Source organism: Leuciscus leuciscus, assembly GCF_965113295.1.
Source record: "Leuciscus leuciscus genome assembly, chromosome: 1".
Lineage (NCBI taxonomy): Eukaryota > Metazoa > Chordata > Actinopteri > Cypriniformes > Leuciscidae > Leuciscus > Leuciscus leuciscus.
Window position 1 is genome coordinate 53,211,309 of NC_138725.1, and position 16,919 is coordinate 53,228,227.

The following is a 16,919-nucleotide window of genomic DNA, read 5'->3' on the forward strand; positions in this document are numbered from 1 at the left end:
TGTTCTGGTGCAAACGTATTTTGCAGGTTTAGAAAACAATTCCATTGCGCATGTTATTCATATGCTGTTTTAAGGGCGCATGCTTGGCCATAATGTAGCGTGTGCACAACGGACATACACTTTTGCTTATCTCATCTACACAGAAGCAGCAGTTTTCATTTTTGCAAATCATACATTATTACAAAAGATAGATAGATAGATAGATAGATAGATAGATAGATAGATAGATAGATAGATAGATAGATAGATAGATAGATAGATAGATAGATAGATAGACAATTTATTATAAAAGCATACATCTAGCTTACACATTTACCCAAATTATCATACGCCTGTTTAACCGAAGTTAATTTGGGTGGGTTTCTCCATCCCCAATGTAACTTCTCTCTCTTTTACGACCCTGACGAGAACGTCGGTCTCCTCGGCTGTGAACCGCTCCTGGCGCGCGCCTGGCAAATCCGCCATTATAATAGCAATCCGTCATGGAACAAGCGCGCCTGCTCTTAAAGGGAATGTGTGATGTCGCTCTGATTGGTTTATTTCACGTTATGCCCAAACCACACCTATTAATAATGAAGCTACTTCAGACCAACCCATTTTAGATTTGCGTAGGGCGCAAGAGTCATTTATCCCGCCAGTATAATAGCAACAGCGCCCAAGACCCGCCCACAAAGTTACTTGCGTTTCGCGCTTGATACTTGCGTTTCAGATCATTAAAATAGGGCCCTTAATGTTACATTTAACAAATAATAAATAAAATGTATTATATAAACCCAATTAAAAGTTTTATGATTCACAAGGTGTTAATGACATAAGAGTTAGCAATACAGTTTTAAAAGATCATTATTCTACATGAAAAGTAGACTAGTCAATGGTCTAGTTAGAACTTAGGTCACCTTTTAAAAGAAACCTATTACTTCTCTTCCTTTGAAAGCACAAATAACTGTGATTTCTTGTTGCATCACTGCATCAATTGGAAGGGAATCAGTAACACAAATGACGTGCAGTGCACAACCAAATGGAATAGTAATTACCATAATGGTGACTTCATACAAACCCATTTTAGGAAATCAACATCAATTTATGAAGACAACTTATGTTATGTTCTCTTAAACTTTGGAAAATGGGTGAATGCAACTAAGGAGAAAGATAGCTGCAGAAGTGGAAGAAATTAGTGAAAATTGTATTAAGAATGACAAAATGTTACTCAAACCAATCAATTCATATTAATTTGGATTTTCTGAGTAAGAAATTACTAGATTTTTACAATTAAGTTAAGACATTAAGTAAAGTTAACTAAATAGTGTTAGTTAGAACAACTGTTAGATTTTACAGTGTGGTCTTGCTCCATTTTAGTATGTAATGTACACTTTCATATTCCAATCTTTTCCTGATGAATAAAATCAAGTCTTGCCCTGGATCTTTTATCACTGAGTAACCTGTTTCACTCAGAAATGTTACATTACAAAAGTGAAATTTGTTTCAGATGGCAATTTACGTAAACTTTAACAAAGTTACTTCTCTGTTATTAGATCCTTTTGTGAAGGTGCAGTTGGTGACAGGTCTTAAGTTGATGAAGACTAAGAAAACGTCCTGTATGAGAGGCACCATTGACCCCTGCTACAATGAGTCCTTTAGCTTCCGTGTACCTCAAGAGGACCTGTGTGAAGTCAGTCTTGTGTTCACAGGTATTGTTTTGAACATAAACATGTACACAGGATTATGCAAACAGAAAAACATTCATACAGATCTCTAAACAATCAAATATGTGAGAAATGTCTTTATGGTGACCTTTCTTGACCTTTCTAGCAAACACCATTTTTAATTTACTTTTTTGTGTATATTAAAGATTCAAGTGGTAGGAAAATTTATCAAATTAATTTAATTGGCATGATTGTATGCATTATTTTGTATATATTTAAAAATATATATAATATATTTTTTATATAAAAAAGTTTTGGATCAGTAAGGATTTTTAAAATGAAATTTATACTTTTATTCAGCAAGGACGCATTCGGTTGATCAAAAGTGACTGTAAAGACATTTATAATGTTACAAAGGATTTCTGTTTCAAATAAATGTTATTCTTTTAAACTTTCTATTCATCAAAGAATCCTTAAAAATGTTATCCACAAAAAAATTAAGCAGCACAACTGTGATAATAATCAGAGATGTTTCTTGAGCAGCAAATCATCATATTAGAATGATTTCTGAAGGATCATTAGTTAGTTTAAGTTAGTTTAATTTTAAAATATATTAATATAGAAAGCATTTCTTTTAAATTGGAATAATATTTAACAATGTTACTGATTTTACTGTATTTTTGATCAAATAAATGCAGCCTTGGTGAACATTGTTCTCCAAAAAAATAAAATAATAATAATTATATATATATATATATATACATTATATTGCATTATATATAGATTTTTATTCACACTAAATTAATGTATTAAAGTCACTGCCATATTCATAACAGTTGAAGCTATCTAGCTGGATACCTAATACAATAAAGGTGAATAGCCACATGTAGGATATGCCCATTTTTAACCTGCTGATATGTATCTTGCAATTCCTCACAATTAGTGTAATCAATCTTGTGACCAAGGGCTGCCTTGGGAAACCTCATTAAGGTTCGCTTAAATTCAAATAGGATTTATTCAATTACCAATGCTGCCAGTCAGAACCTGACCTGTACCTAGTTGTTCATGCTGAGATTTATGCACTGGTACACACTGACATTTAATATTTGCACTCGTCACCCAGGTGCAGCCATGCACTGTGATTGCATAGGGGCCGAGAGTGGCCTACGCTCATAACCTGCCATTTGAGACAGTAGAGAGCAGCAAGCCCAGTCTAACGTTTCGTTTTCACTGGCTTCCTCAGCTTTAATCTGCTGAGTCAACAGTGTTATTTAAATACAGGAATATCTCACTCTTAAGGGTGAGTGCAGCCTGTGCCCCATCCAGGCTGGTCAGCATGTGTCTTTCTCAGTGGTACCAGCCAGGGCCGTCTGCCCACCGCTTCTCTCTGATGTTTCTGACTACAAAGACTTGCAATCAAACGCTGTGCAATCCCACCCCTGCTGGGCCTCTGTCTCTCACTCCTGGTCTGTTTGATGAGTCTCTCTCTTCTCTTCAGCTCGCTTTTTTTGTCAGTTCTTTTACTTTTATATCTTTGCATATCCGATTATCATTCTCTTTGTCTTTAACTGAAGGATCCCTCTGGCTGAGCAGGTAATAGGAGTTTAATGGTGGTGTTATGTCCATATGCTATCCATAAGCAGTGAGTGGAAACAGATCTTCTGGCTCTGTTCAACATGACTCTCATTAGGCAGCTATGCGCACTGGAAAGGGTCAAAACTGTGCCCATCATCATAGGTGTAGTGCTTTCACTAGTGGTCTGAGATATTTGGATTGTTCTGTTTAGTACAAAATGTACACAGACTTTTTAATGCACAGAAACGTCATAAATGTACTTATATGAGCTTACTAGGATAACACAAGCAAAATGTAGTACAAACATCCAGTGTTTTCAAATAAATTAATCAGATAGGCCGTTTAGTTACTATTCTAATAATATAAATATGTATTTATTTGTTTGTTTGTTAATAATATGAATAATATTAACCTCTAAATTGTTGATTGTATTTTTTTTTTATTAAGATATAATAGAAACATCAGTGTTTTAAAACAAAGTAATCAGATATTAGTTTAGTTACCATTCTAATAATACAATATTTATTTATGTTTTTTTTTTTTTGTTAATATTAATAATTATATGAAGCACTAAATGAATGATTGTATATTATTGTTGTTATAACTATTATTATGAGGTTAATACAAACATCCAGTTTTTATAATAAAGTAATCAGATATCAGATAGTTTAGTTAGGATTTTAATAATAAAATATATAATTAATAATAATAACAATAATAATAATAATAATAATAACAATTCATTTTCTTCATTCACATGCTTAATCAAAACGGTATTTTGTGCATTTTTCATAAAAATAAATGTAAAAAAAAGTTCAAGTTCACTTTTTTTTTTACTTCAGCAATAACCTGGCAAGTGTCATCTTTATAAAAAGATCAAACTTAACTCTGTTCTCCAAACCATTAAAGATTTATTTATTTTCAAAGCATTAAAGATTTATTACTTTTCAGGCCAATGCTCAAAAAGTGCATAAATGGATTATAACTACTGCATAAATATAATTTAGTACCATAAAATCCCCTTAAAAATACTTACCGGTAAAATATTAAGTAAAAAATATTATTGAACTAAAATATAATACAATCATTTTGTAAAAAAGAATAATAATATTTTTTTTACTGCCACACGAACATTACCATGGGTTATTTAAAATAATAAAAGTGGGGTAAATGATAGTGTTCATATTGGTTTACTGCTGTTATGTGTTGTTTTGACCTGAAGATTTCCCCTCTTTACTTTTCAAATATGCTTCCTTTGATTACACAATTGTGCCTTTGGAGTAGGAGATTATCCAGAGTTAACAGGAACGATCTGTACCTCATCACAACCCAGAGTAGGAGAGCTCCCTCAGGACTGTTGAATGTGACACATGCTGATGATGTCAACAGCTCAACATAGCGAGTCCAGTGCATGCGTCTGCGCCAAACACTCACCACGCCTGTTCCTTAGCCTTAAACTGATGATGTCAGCCATCCAAACAGCTCAATGTTTGTCTCCTAACTGACATATATTTTGCAGAGAATGAAGACATGAATGTGGTTTAACAAACTCTTTTATCGACTAATAGGGTTATAAGAAAGATGAATATTGATGTGTTTTTTCAATTATTCCTGTTTAAAGGACTGGTTAGAAATGATCAAATAAGTCACAAATAAAAATTCTCCCTGAATAAAGTATTCACCCTCATGTTGTTCCTAACACATTTGTTTGGATACATTTTGGATTACTTGCTGATTGCTCATTTCCATACAATTACAATGAATAGGGAGCTTTCAGATTCCAAAAAGGATGCAAAAGCACATAATAAAATTATCATGAAAGTTGTCCATTCAACTTGTGCATTATATTCCAAATCTTCTTAAAGGAGTCGTTCACTTAAAATGAAAATTCTGTCATCATTTACTCATCCTCAAGTTGTTTCAAACCTGTATGAATTTCTTTCCCATTGACTTCCATAGTATTTTATTTCCTACTATGGAAGTCAATGGGGTCCATCAACTGTTTGGTTACAGACATTCATCAAAATATCTTCTTTTGTGTTCAGCAGAAGAAAGAAATTCATACAGGTTTGAAACAACTTGAGGATGAGTAAATGATGACAGAATTTTAATTTTAAGGGAACTTTATTTCACTGATAATCACCCCTTTTAATTGGCTATCAACCATTGCAACCGGATCATTGAGTCGGGGAGATGAACTCAAGAAATGATTCATGATCATTCAATCATTCATTCAGAAATTCACATTGGCTTTATGAACTGAATCAGCTGATTCATTGAAGATATTAGACTCGCAGGCTTGGGTTGGAATATAGCGCAAGAGTCATGTGGACTACTTAATATTTGTATTATGTTTATTTTTTTTATAATTTCACTATATATTCACATTTTGTTCCACAAAAGAGTGTCAGCTAATCTAATTGAAGGTTCTTTAACTCGCCACTTTAAATAGGACTGTCTCCCACCTTGAATTCAAATAGTGATGAGGAGAAGGAGTAGTCGAAATAAATATTATGTTCGCTCCTGTAGGCTGTAATACGAACTTTAGCTGTATACTTGAGCCACACCAAGGTGAAGGAGTCCTTGGCGTTCAGTTGGATAAAGCTTCTCCTCAAGAGCTGCTGATGTTGCTTGGTGACGGCGTTTCACCAGCTCTGGTCTGCAGCTGGAGTCGTGATGCTGTAAGATCCTTGTCTGAAGTGCGGCTGCATCCTTGACTGCCACCTCTGGGCTTTGTGACAATATTATTTGCGTTTCCTGCTATTTTCCCAGCACTCCGCTGCCAGTTACAGGAAAGAGGGGGAAATCAGCGGGGAAAAAAAGTCTTCAATCTTGTTTATGAGCAACGTGATGAAATTAACAGCGTCTCATACTCTGACCCGACTCCATTAACAAAATTGGATTGAGGCGGAGAAAAAGAGATTGACGGAAAAGCTGAATAATGAGCAAAATAAATGAGGATACATTCATGTTATTTTAGTATCATTGATACTGTATGTAATTATAGTTTTTATTCATATTTTGACTTATATTTTCTGTTTTCATTCTAATCTAAGTTAGTTTTTGTCATTTTGTTGTTTTTTGATATGTTTGTTTTTATTAAGTTCTAGTTTATTTAAAGTTATTTTAGTACTTCAACTTAAACTAAATGAAAATGAGAAATGTTGCCTCTGCATCTATAGCTGAAATAAAATAAGTTGTTGTTTTTTTTAACATTTTGTTTTATTTCAGTTAAAGGTGAACTAAGTAACTTTTTGTCTTAAACCGAACAGCTTCGGAGTCATTGGAATAGTTATATGACTTTTTTCGGGTTGAATGGTGGTCGTCTCGCACCCCCCAAGCGCCTGTGAGCCGAAAAACCACCCTTGCAACTTTGAGCCGGCGGACCGCCGGCCGCAGCGTCAGGGAGTATCGCGTGATATCAGGTCTCGCGATGTAACGAATAGCTTTACGGCAAAAAAAATCTGCAAAAATTCTGTCATTATTGCGCTCCCTCACGCTGTTCGAACCCGAATGAAGAAGACGTTTTAAAGAATGTCCCATCTGCTTTGATGTCGTTGATCTACTAGCCTCTGGTATCTGAGAGTCGCCAATGAGTTTTTCGACAGTGTTGTCAAATATCTATTCCGAAGCTGTAGGGGGAGCTCTAGAGAGAAACCTGCAAACAAAAAGCGAGAATACAGCGAAGAAATTCCCGAAACTGCATAGCCCGGCTTTAATGGTTTTTTTAATGTTTTTTATAATGAAAATGTTTTTAAAACCCTGATATGTGTGTATAAAACAATGGATAGAGGGGGGAAATCTTAAAGGGATAGTTCACCCAAAACTGACAAATGTTGGTAACCAGACAGTTGACGAAACCCATTTACTTCCATAGTGGGGGGAAAAAATACTATGGAAGTCGCTGGCTACAGTCAACTGTCTGTCCTGAGGGTGAGACAGAATTTTAGTATTTGGGTGAACTACCCCTACCCCACTACTCATTCGTAGTACAGAAACTCAAAGCAGCCATTATCACTAATAAGGTGTTAGTCTGATTATTTTCAAATGAAACATTGATTTGATGTCTTTTCCTTCTTAGTTTACGGGCACAACATGAAGAGCAGCAACGATTTTGTCGGTCGCATCGTGATTGGTCAGTTCTCCACTGGCCCGCAGGAAACCACGCACTGGCGTCGGCTCATGAGCTCCCAGCGCACCCCGGTGGAACAGTGGCACAGCCTGCGCTCCCGTGCCGAGTGTGACCGCGTCTCTCCCGCTTCTCTCGAGGTCACATAATACTAACACAGGAGAGTCAGTGATCTATGGAAAAGAACTTTGACTTAAAACGCAAACATCTGGGAGCGTCTTGAGGTTTCAGTGTGTCATTTGTAAGGGTTTGAATCTATTCTCTATAGAATGGGGGGCTTTATCTCTGTTATTTGTGTTCACTCTCCCTTATCATTAATATTATGGGGAGACGTAGATTGTTGAAGAGACCTCAGAGATCATAAAAAAGACCTCCGAGAGTTTTTCCATTTAAGATGATGAGCAGAAGCCTGCTGTCCATGTTTTCTTTTTATCACATTGATACTATCTTACACGGGATCTGAATAATCGCATCATCATCTGATCCTCAGCTGCATTCAGGCTGTGAGGCTCAGGCAGTTTGGACCACATCTAACCACTGGTATGGTCTGCAGTGTCTTAATCATATTGTTTCTTTTCTTCAGACTTCAATATGATTGCAGTTTTTGAGGTAGGCCTAGTTGTAAATCTGTGACAGCACAGATGGAAATTTTTTATTTCCTGGTTTGACTGTTTCAAATCTGATTTTACACCAAAGCTTGTTTTGTGACTCGTATCACTGTCCTCCATGCACATTTTGACCTTTGATTGTGTGTGTAAGTGTTTGTGAGTGTATGTTTGGTAAATGTTTGCACTTATGGCAGCTGAAATTTACAGAAACCTTAAGAGGCCATGCATTATTTTATTTTATTTATTTTATTGTTTTTGTCTTGTTTTTTCTTAATCTTAACTTCATTTTTTTGTGATATGAATATATCAAAGGGTTTTTTTTCTTTTCTTGTGATCTTTACTTTTGGTTTTCTGTATGTTGCTCACTATTTCTCATGTCGTCTCTTAAACAATTATATATCCATACACTTCCTTTCAAAGGTTTTTCTTTAAAAAAAATGATTCAAATTTTTTTTTTTTATACTTTTATTCAGCAAGGATGCATTAAAATCATCGAAAGGCATTTATCTGTTTTCAACATTGATAATAAGAAGAATTGTTTATTGAGCATCATATTAGAATGATTTCTGAAGGATCATGTGACACTGAAAACTGGAGTAATTATGCTGAAAATTCAGCTTTTACATCACAGGAATAAAATTAAGAAATGTAAAATATATTCAAATAAAAAAAGTCACTGTTTACTTGTATTTTCTGATCAAATAAATGCAGCCTTTGTGAGCATACGATACTACAAAAATATTAAAAATTCTTACCGACCCCCAACTTTTGAGAAAACAACTTTTCTTTTGTTATTTCGAGATCACAAGAAAATTAAGTCAAAAGACTCCCAACAAAAGAGAGAAGTAATCATTTATGGCCTCTCAGGGCTTCCGTAGAGGTCTGTATAACTGTGTAAATGCATTAGTGTTAGTGTCTGCACAACAGTGAACATGTCTTCACAGCTTGGGCAATATAATGCCATGCCAAGAAGGTGCAGATACGTGCATTTCTCTTCGCTCTATTACCTTCACTCCTAATCCAACGCTTTTGTCAAGTTCAGTTCATATACTGTATATTATCGACATGTTGGAGCTGTATTTTGTCTTTTTCTCAGTCAGTCTATGAAGTTTATAAGCATAAACAAGATATGATTGGGAAAACAATGTTATCATAGAATCAAAGTGCAATCAGAAACTTTACTGTATCTTTCGTCGTAATCTTGTGTGTGACCTGTGCGAGATAAGTGCTTGTTTCAGGTCAAGAGTCAGTTGTATGTTTCCACCAATGTCAATGTTAGCGTAGATGACAGTACAAATGATTAGAGTGGTAATAACATAATAATAATAATAATAATGAAGCTGTGCCAGTGAAGATGTTTATATTTATTTAGATAAAAATTGATATAATGATAGATATATTTATCTCTAAAACATATCTGTATATATTTATAACTTACAGAGGATTGAACAAAAGCATGTCACAATATAGATGAAAAAAGAAATGGATAGAATATAGATAAATCATGATAAATGAAAAGGTTATTGAAATGACTTCACTGACAAAGAAAGTCTTTATTATATTTTAAACAAAACAAAACAAAAAAAATGTTTAGTCCACTGTCTCCTTGTCTGATCTGAACCCTCTGAGAGTGTGTTACGCTGATGCTGTCCATGTAATGGTTTATTAAGTGTGAGAAGAAATCAGCAGAATCCCTTTAAAGGTCTCTTTCATGGAGATTGTAATGTGTGAATCCTTCAGAGAGATGTATTAAATGTGGAAAGTGTATTTCGGTTGTTCCACAATGCATTAAAGTGATGTTTGTTACTGGGCTTCTACCTTGTTTCAGTATGTTTTGTAATATTTATAGTTTTTTTTTATTGAATCTTATACTTGTAGTCCTATTTCATATACCTGCACTATGGTGCAGATTGGACATCGGTAACATCATTGGAAGTTTTTTATATTTTTTTTTTATGTGTGAACCCTTTGTTATTCATTTGAATAATTTGTTTAAACCATAATATTTTGCAATTGCAGTGATGACACTGACAATACACTAATTAAACCACAAAAAAATGATTCAGGCTTGTTTGTGTAAAAATGTTCCCTCTGCAGGGAGATAATTACTGTCGAGGGGTAGAAGAGGGTCACATAATTACTGGTCTTCAACAACAAGGGAACAGCTTAACCCCACTGTGAGTCCTGGGTCTGTGTCAGGCACAAAATGATGAAAAATACCATGATTACAGATGAAATCATATCAACAAACTTGAATATTGCTCTTGACATACATTTTAGGATATGTCATGGGTGTCTATTACAAAACAGCAATGAAAGGCCCCCAGCTGAGATTTAAACTTGACATCTTTAAAATGTATCTCTGCTGTACTTCACAAATAGATTTATATTCACATTGAACCGTGTTGAAAGAAGAATACTTTATTTCCCAGGATTTACCCCGATTTCAGTATTACTTTTCTATCTGTGGTGTGGTGAACTGATTCAATGGCAGAGTTAAAATTTGTTTTGATGGCTGCCAGTCACACAGAATGTACGGAGCCCCTAAACGGACATGGTGATTAAAAAAAAAAGAGATTGTATGGTAATGCTTTTGCGTTCTTTCGAATATGTTTTGCGTTCCCCCAAAATACTTTTTGTTTGCTTGCAAAATATTTTGCGTTCCCCAAGGAACTTATGCAAAAGCATTGACAAGTAATTTTTCCTCCCATCTCATATATCACCATAGCCTTTAGTATTTGTACAGAATGTGTTTTTGCGTTTAAAATCACGAGACTCATGGCAATGGAGATGCATTTTTTAGATGTAGTACAACTTATTTTAACTTTAGCGCCGCACTTTTAGAGCTCACTTTTAGTGACACGTGCAAGACACTGCAAAAGACGCCAGTGCAATGGTCAATGATGTCCCCCAAAAATTATGGAAAATTTGTGAAAATTGTGTAAGTATTTATTTCATCACTGAACTCCTCTTGAATTTCTTTGAATTGCAATGTAGTAAAACCTCTATTTCATTCTAATTCAAATTTTTAATTTTAAATTGAAATCAGCTCATGACTTAAAAAGTGAAAGTACAAATCAGCTCATTTGAAAAGAAGACAGTCTTTAAAATTCTGAATTTTGCTCATCTCTGTCTGTGGAAAACATTTAGGTGCGCAAGGTTGTTTTACCAACAGCTGCGTGGACAAGAACAGGGATTTTTTGGTCACTAATTGGAGAGAAAAGCAGAAAAGGTCAACACCCTGGCTGAGGTTAAGCTCTTTCTGTCGTTTGAAGCTTTGCAGTCAACAGAGACTTAAACCCCTTCTCTTTCAGAATCTCACCTTCTAGGTCAGTGATAGATAAATGTGCACGGCTGGACATTATGGCAGCATTTATGGATGCCAGATCCAGACTCAGGGGTCATTAAATGGACACACGTTAAAAATAAGACCATCCTCTTACAAAAATAACAGAAGTTTGGGGGTTCAGCAAATATTTATTTTTTTTCACCATTTTTTCCACCAAATATTAACAGCCAGATGATTAAGGGTGGGGACCTCAGTTTTCCTTGTGAACTAAGTGTTCAGTCATATAACACCAATACTGCAGCTAACTATCTCTGTGGAGACCAGGGGCCTGTACCATGAAGGTAGCTGAACAAACTCGAGGTTACATGATTAGTTTTGAGTTGACAAAACCAAACCGATGTAATCAGGCTTTATTGGTACCATGATGCAGCTCATCAACTTTCTCTGTCAACTCAGGCTTTGATCCTCAAGCTATGATTACTCCACGCGCGCGTGCACATAAAAGAGTGACGTCGACACTGAACAACCAATCGCGGATAGAGCGAGAGCGATATATTTTTCCGCGGAGGAGCAAGAGATAATCATTCAGAATTACGATGAATTTAAATATGTATTTCAAGCTCGAAACAATACGGTCTCTGCTGCCAAAGCAAGAGAAGACTGTTGGAGAAAGATTGCTGATTGTTAATGTGTAAGTTAAACAAATACGTTCTATATTTATGTAAAATTATGTATGTATGTGTAGCCTATATGTGTAATATAGCCTATAGCCTATTTTTATAATATATAAAAAATTATACATGCACATTTTTTATATATTATAAAAATAGGCTATAGGCTATATTACACATATAGGCTACACATACATATATACATAATTTTACATAAATATAGAACGTATTTGTACTACTAAGAAAGCTAGGGAATCCTATCATAAGATTAACAGAATAATAATAAAGATTTAAAATAATTCTTAACATGTATTATATTGTATAGTACATTTGCAATTTGCTTTAAAAAAAAAAAAAAGAAAAAAAAAAGTGTTCATGTGATGTCACCCTATCAGTATATCTTACCGGCAATTTTATAAAAGCCCTCTTTTATGGACATGGCCGATAAATGTCCGGGGAACACTATTAATGAAACTATTCATGTACTCCTGCAGAGCGAGGACCACCTTGCGAATTAATGGTTCGACAAACCGTGTTTTCCCCGAGCTTCTGTGCGTCACCCACCGTACAAGAATGTACCACTTGCAACAAAAAAAACGCAACGCAATACCATTTGCGGTACAGTAAGTGCATGAATTCGATGTGTTAAATTCTTTATGTGCGGCTCAAGAAGTTCGCAAAGATAAGACATTCCTTCCGTGGAAAATCTGTATCTTTCATACAAGTAACTATCAGGAAAGGCAAGGGGATTTTGTCTGGCTAAAAACTCTCTCTACGAAGTGCTCGTCAAACAATTTGCGCTGAGATGTCCACAGGATTTGGAAGAAAAGGTGAAGTCATTGCAACAGACACTGGGAATAAGTTACGTCACCTATGTTTCTTTGCTCTCAGCTGATTGGTCAAACTTCAGTCTGAGATCTTGAATCCAGAACATAACCTGCCCCGGAGCAGGTTAGCCGTGCAGCGTAAAATACCATGGCAACGAACACCGATTAAAGCTGAGCTACTTTCATAGTACCTAAAACCCAGGGTTGGCGGAAACTAAACTGAAACATTGCTGGCTAGCCACCTAAACCGGCTTCATGGTACAGGCCCCTGTACTAGGTAATTCCCAACAACATCACAAAGTCAATATCAACATATAAGCAACAGCTCCTCCTGTGAGAAAAGAAAAGGTTCATTTCCATAAGTGTTAAACTGAGGAATGTGTACGTCATGAGTCACGGCCCCAGAGGAACAAGAAAACAGCAACAGTGATGGAGGGACGATGGGGGCAGGGAACTGGAGGGAAGGGGAGAGAAACGCATGTGAAGTGCCAGGATAGAGAGAGACCATCATCACTGCAGGGATGCAGACGAGCTGACATCTTGTCGCCACACTGTGATCGAGGGATGTTGGGGTGTCAGTGTTGATGATGAATGATGATAAAGAACTGGATAACAATCTTAGATCTGAGCTTAGCTTTCCAGTGTAGGAATCTTACAGACGAATGGAAAGGCCTTATCACAGTTGTTGTCATTCCAAGACCTCAGAGCTGCAAAAGATGGAAAGATGCAAACAGTTTCTCCATTTTGTAATGCATTTTAATGTTACATAATTAGTGGGGCTGTCAATCAACTTGTAAAAAATAAATAAAAATAGAATGAATTACAACATAATGTTGATTCATCAAACTAATATTTTTGTAAATATACACTACTGTTCAAATTGTTATGGTCAGTAATATTTTTCTATTCATCAAAGAATCCTGGAGAAAAAAAATGTATCACGGTTTCCAAAAAAAAGAAAAAAAAAGAAGCAAATTAGCATATTATAATTATTTCTGAAGGATCAAGATGCTGATGCTGAAAATGTAACTTTGCCAAAATTACATTTCGAAATTTATTAAAATAGAAAACAGTTATTTAAGTTGTAATAATAATTCACAATGTTATTGTTTTAGTGTATTTTTTGTCAAATAAATGCAGCCTTGAGAAGCAAAAGAGATGTAAAAAATAAAAATAAAACTTAATGGCCACGAACATTTGAACGGTAGTAGTAGGTTACAAATTGTTCTTGTTGTTTTTTATCATGTTATATTAATTGTACTAAATGAACTAAATTATTCACTGTTGTATAAAAAATTGCCATAATAATTAGTGCTTCAGTCCATTGCAACACTCACCACTGTTTTGTCTGTACCAGATCTCCACACAGTCCTCCTCCTCAGGGATGCGATGGATGCCATCATCTGGCTGGTTTCCATCCCAGTAATTGTATTCATATGGTGACCCATCTGTCCATTCCATAGTGCCCTCCTACCAACAAACTTTGATTAACAACGCTATCACGTGCTTGTTCCTTGCCCTTTGACCCTGAAGTGATAATTGAAGTCATCATGCCAGGCATGAGTTCACAGATTAGGAGCTTTGCATCATTTGATCCAGGATCTCTGAGAACCGTTGCATACCAATCAGAGGGTTTGTTACATCATCCATAAACTATCTACCTCAACTTGGTGTTAGACCAAAATGTTGGTTCACCAGTGTCTGGAAATGATTAAACGTCACTCAAAGAAACTATATTTTCCGTAAATGAGATTATTAGTGACAGACTGGGCTTGCCTTTTACAACACATATGTAAGTCATGTAGCTGTTAGTGTTTTTCATGCGTAAGAACTGCTTCACATTGCAACCTAGTAAATATAACAGCAATTAATCATTCATAAAATGCACTGTGTGGGAATGTTTTGTGTTGCACTTGTTATCATGTTTACCTGTCTTCTGTCGTGAAGGCCAATCCAAATATCTGTTGGAATTCCTGGTACACGGCTGTTCACAAGATCATAGACAAACACATTTTCTTCCCAGCTATGAAAAAAGTTATTAGAAAGTCAGATTTTCCAGCAAAAATCCTGTGCTCTAAAACAGCTCATGGCATCTCAGCACTCAGTCGGAAAGGAATCATACCTGTGGATGGAGGTGAGTTTGGCTGATTTGTGTCCGTTTGAGAATTCAGCGCAGTACAGATCTGCCTCGGCCCAGGTGCGGTTCAAGGGGAAGAAGCGGTAACAGTAACCCTCAAATTCAGTCCAGAAGAGCGGACATGTCACAGGCTGGTTTAAGTCTGATAGTTGCAGGGGCAGTGCTAGGAAATGGTAATGACATTAAATCCTTTTGCAGTGTTTATTTAGATTTAAATCAGCACTGCAGTTCGGTGCATGAACGTTTAATAGGTCATACACTTGAAAACACGTTACGTTACGTTATAGTTGCACGTTACGTTACGTTACGTTACGTTACATTACGTTATAACGTGCGTTATAGTTGCAGGGGCAGTGCTAGAGGAAATGGTAATGACATTAAATCATTTTGCAGTGTTTATTTAGATTTAAATCAGCAGTTCGGTGCATGAACGTTTAATAGGTCATACACTTGAAAACACGTTACGTTATTTGAAACATCATCTGGAAAGTATCTAACTGATTACAAAATATATTGTCATTGTTTCCTTTTCTCAGCAACAGCCTGCATTCAATTTAGTTTGAGCTGTGCAAGAGTTAAAGAAAGTCTGTCATGCAACAAAAACTAATAGGTTACACTTTCCATGAAAATGTTGATTATTACACTATTTAAATATTACATTATTACATTACATGTTGCCTTGGCTTGCTCAGTTGGGGATATTTTGGGGATAATTAATTTAATTTTATCAATCAATAAATTCCTCTTGAAACAAACTTTGTTGTATTATTTTAATTTAATACTGTGAAGCTGCTTTGATACAATCTGTATTGTGAAAAGCGCTATACAAATATACTTGACTTGACTTGACATTACAATGATTTAAGTCAGCTTAATGTCAGAAAAAGCTTCCTAAATAAATAATTGATCAATTAATTCCAATGTTAATGCATTTGTGGATACGGAAAGCACTTTATAATAAGGTCCTATTTGTTAATGCATTAACTAACAAAACAATGAGCGATACATTTGTTAAGCATGGACTAATCTTTGTTAATGTTATAGTTAATAGAAATACAACTGTCATTTAACAATTGTTAATGTTATACAACGTTGTTAACATGTTATTAACTGTTCATGTATAGCTCAGGTCCATCAAATAATTGTAACAATTAAAACATTTGATTTTAATAATTTAGTAAATGTTGAAATTAACATTAATTAAGATTAATAAATGCTTTCAAAGTATTTTTCTACCTTATTGTAAAGTGCTACTGCATTACTTAATATTGTGGCAATATTTTTCGCGACAACTTTTCTTGCCTATACTATGAGTCATACTTAACCTTTAAAGATGCTTTCACTGTTAGTCCAAGCTCTTGTAAATCAATAAAACATTTCAAGCATAGATTTTACTGTATACTGTCACATTCATTCAATGGAACAACTGACTGCAAAATAGAGGTGAAAACTGTACATTACAAACAGATGCATCTATAACTTGGCTATAACAGCTCTGGTTTAACTTGAGACTCTATTCCCTATTTAAAGAAACTAATTAAAGCATATTATCTGTGTCTGCGTTGTATCCTTGTCTTTGGTTCTGGTGGCACTCACCTTGTGTGATCTTGATGTTAGTTGAAGGCAGAGCCCACGCTGGGAAGCCGGTGAACAGTAGGACTAAACTCAATTCCCAACAGAGCATGTTTAGTGCAAGAGAGATGAGACGTGAGTGTGTGTGTGTTTTTTTGTGTGCATGTGTGCTGCAGAACTATGTGGAGTTTTGGGGAGATTAGAGGGTGTGTGAGCCTCTCTCAGCCCCTGCCTTTTTTTTTTGGACTCTTCCTACTTGGTCAAGTCCAGAACACTGACATCAGACTGTGTAAAGAGAGGAAGAGAGAAGCCTAAGATTTATATTTTGGGTCCTCATTAACCCATTGTAATTCTCCCTGGGCTTCCAAATGTTTGGGTTCAGCATTTTGTTTTTAGAGAAATGAATACTTGTATTCAGCAAGGGCATTAAAGACATTTATAATGTTACAAATATTTCAAATAAATTCC

General features: G+C 35.4%; 2 protein-coding genes across 5 annotated transcripts in view; one reads left to right on the forward strand and one right to left on the reverse strand.

Annotated features, from left to right (window-relative positions):
• Nucleotides 1-8,636, forward strand: part of syt17 (synaptotagmin XVII) — a 29,716-nt gene extending 21,080 nt beyond the window's left edge. For all 4 annotated transcript variants that reach the window (XM_082142738.1, XM_082142739.1, XM_082142741.1 and 1 more), the window contains 2 exons: nucleotides 1,533-1,688; nucleotides 7,300-8,636. In XM_082142738.1, coding sequence (XP_081998864.1) covers nucleotides 1,533-1,688; nucleotides 7,300-7,496 — 353 coding nt within the window. In that variant the 3' untranslated portion in view covers nucleotides 7,497-8,636. The remainder of the gene's footprint in view (nucleotides 1-1,532; nucleotides 1,689-7,299) is intronic.
• Nucleotides 8,637-13,019: 4,383 nt separating this feature from the next.
• Nucleotides 13,020-16,717, reverse strand: clec19a (C-type lectin domain containing 19A). Its single transcript, XM_082143609.1, has 5 exons — nucleotides 16,476-16,717; nucleotides 14,865-15,042; nucleotides 14,672-14,765; nucleotides 14,080-14,212; nucleotides 13,020-13,449 (listed from the first exon to the last, which is right to left on the reverse strand). Exons 1-5 carry the CDS (start codon nucleotides 16,561-16,563, stop codon nucleotides 13,373-13,375), a joined length of 570 nt encoding a protein of 189 aa, XP_081999735.1. The 5' UTR covers nucleotides 16,564-16,717; the 3' UTR covers nucleotides 13,020-13,372.
• Between the last annotated feature and the right edge of the window lie 202 nt (nucleotides 16,718-16,919).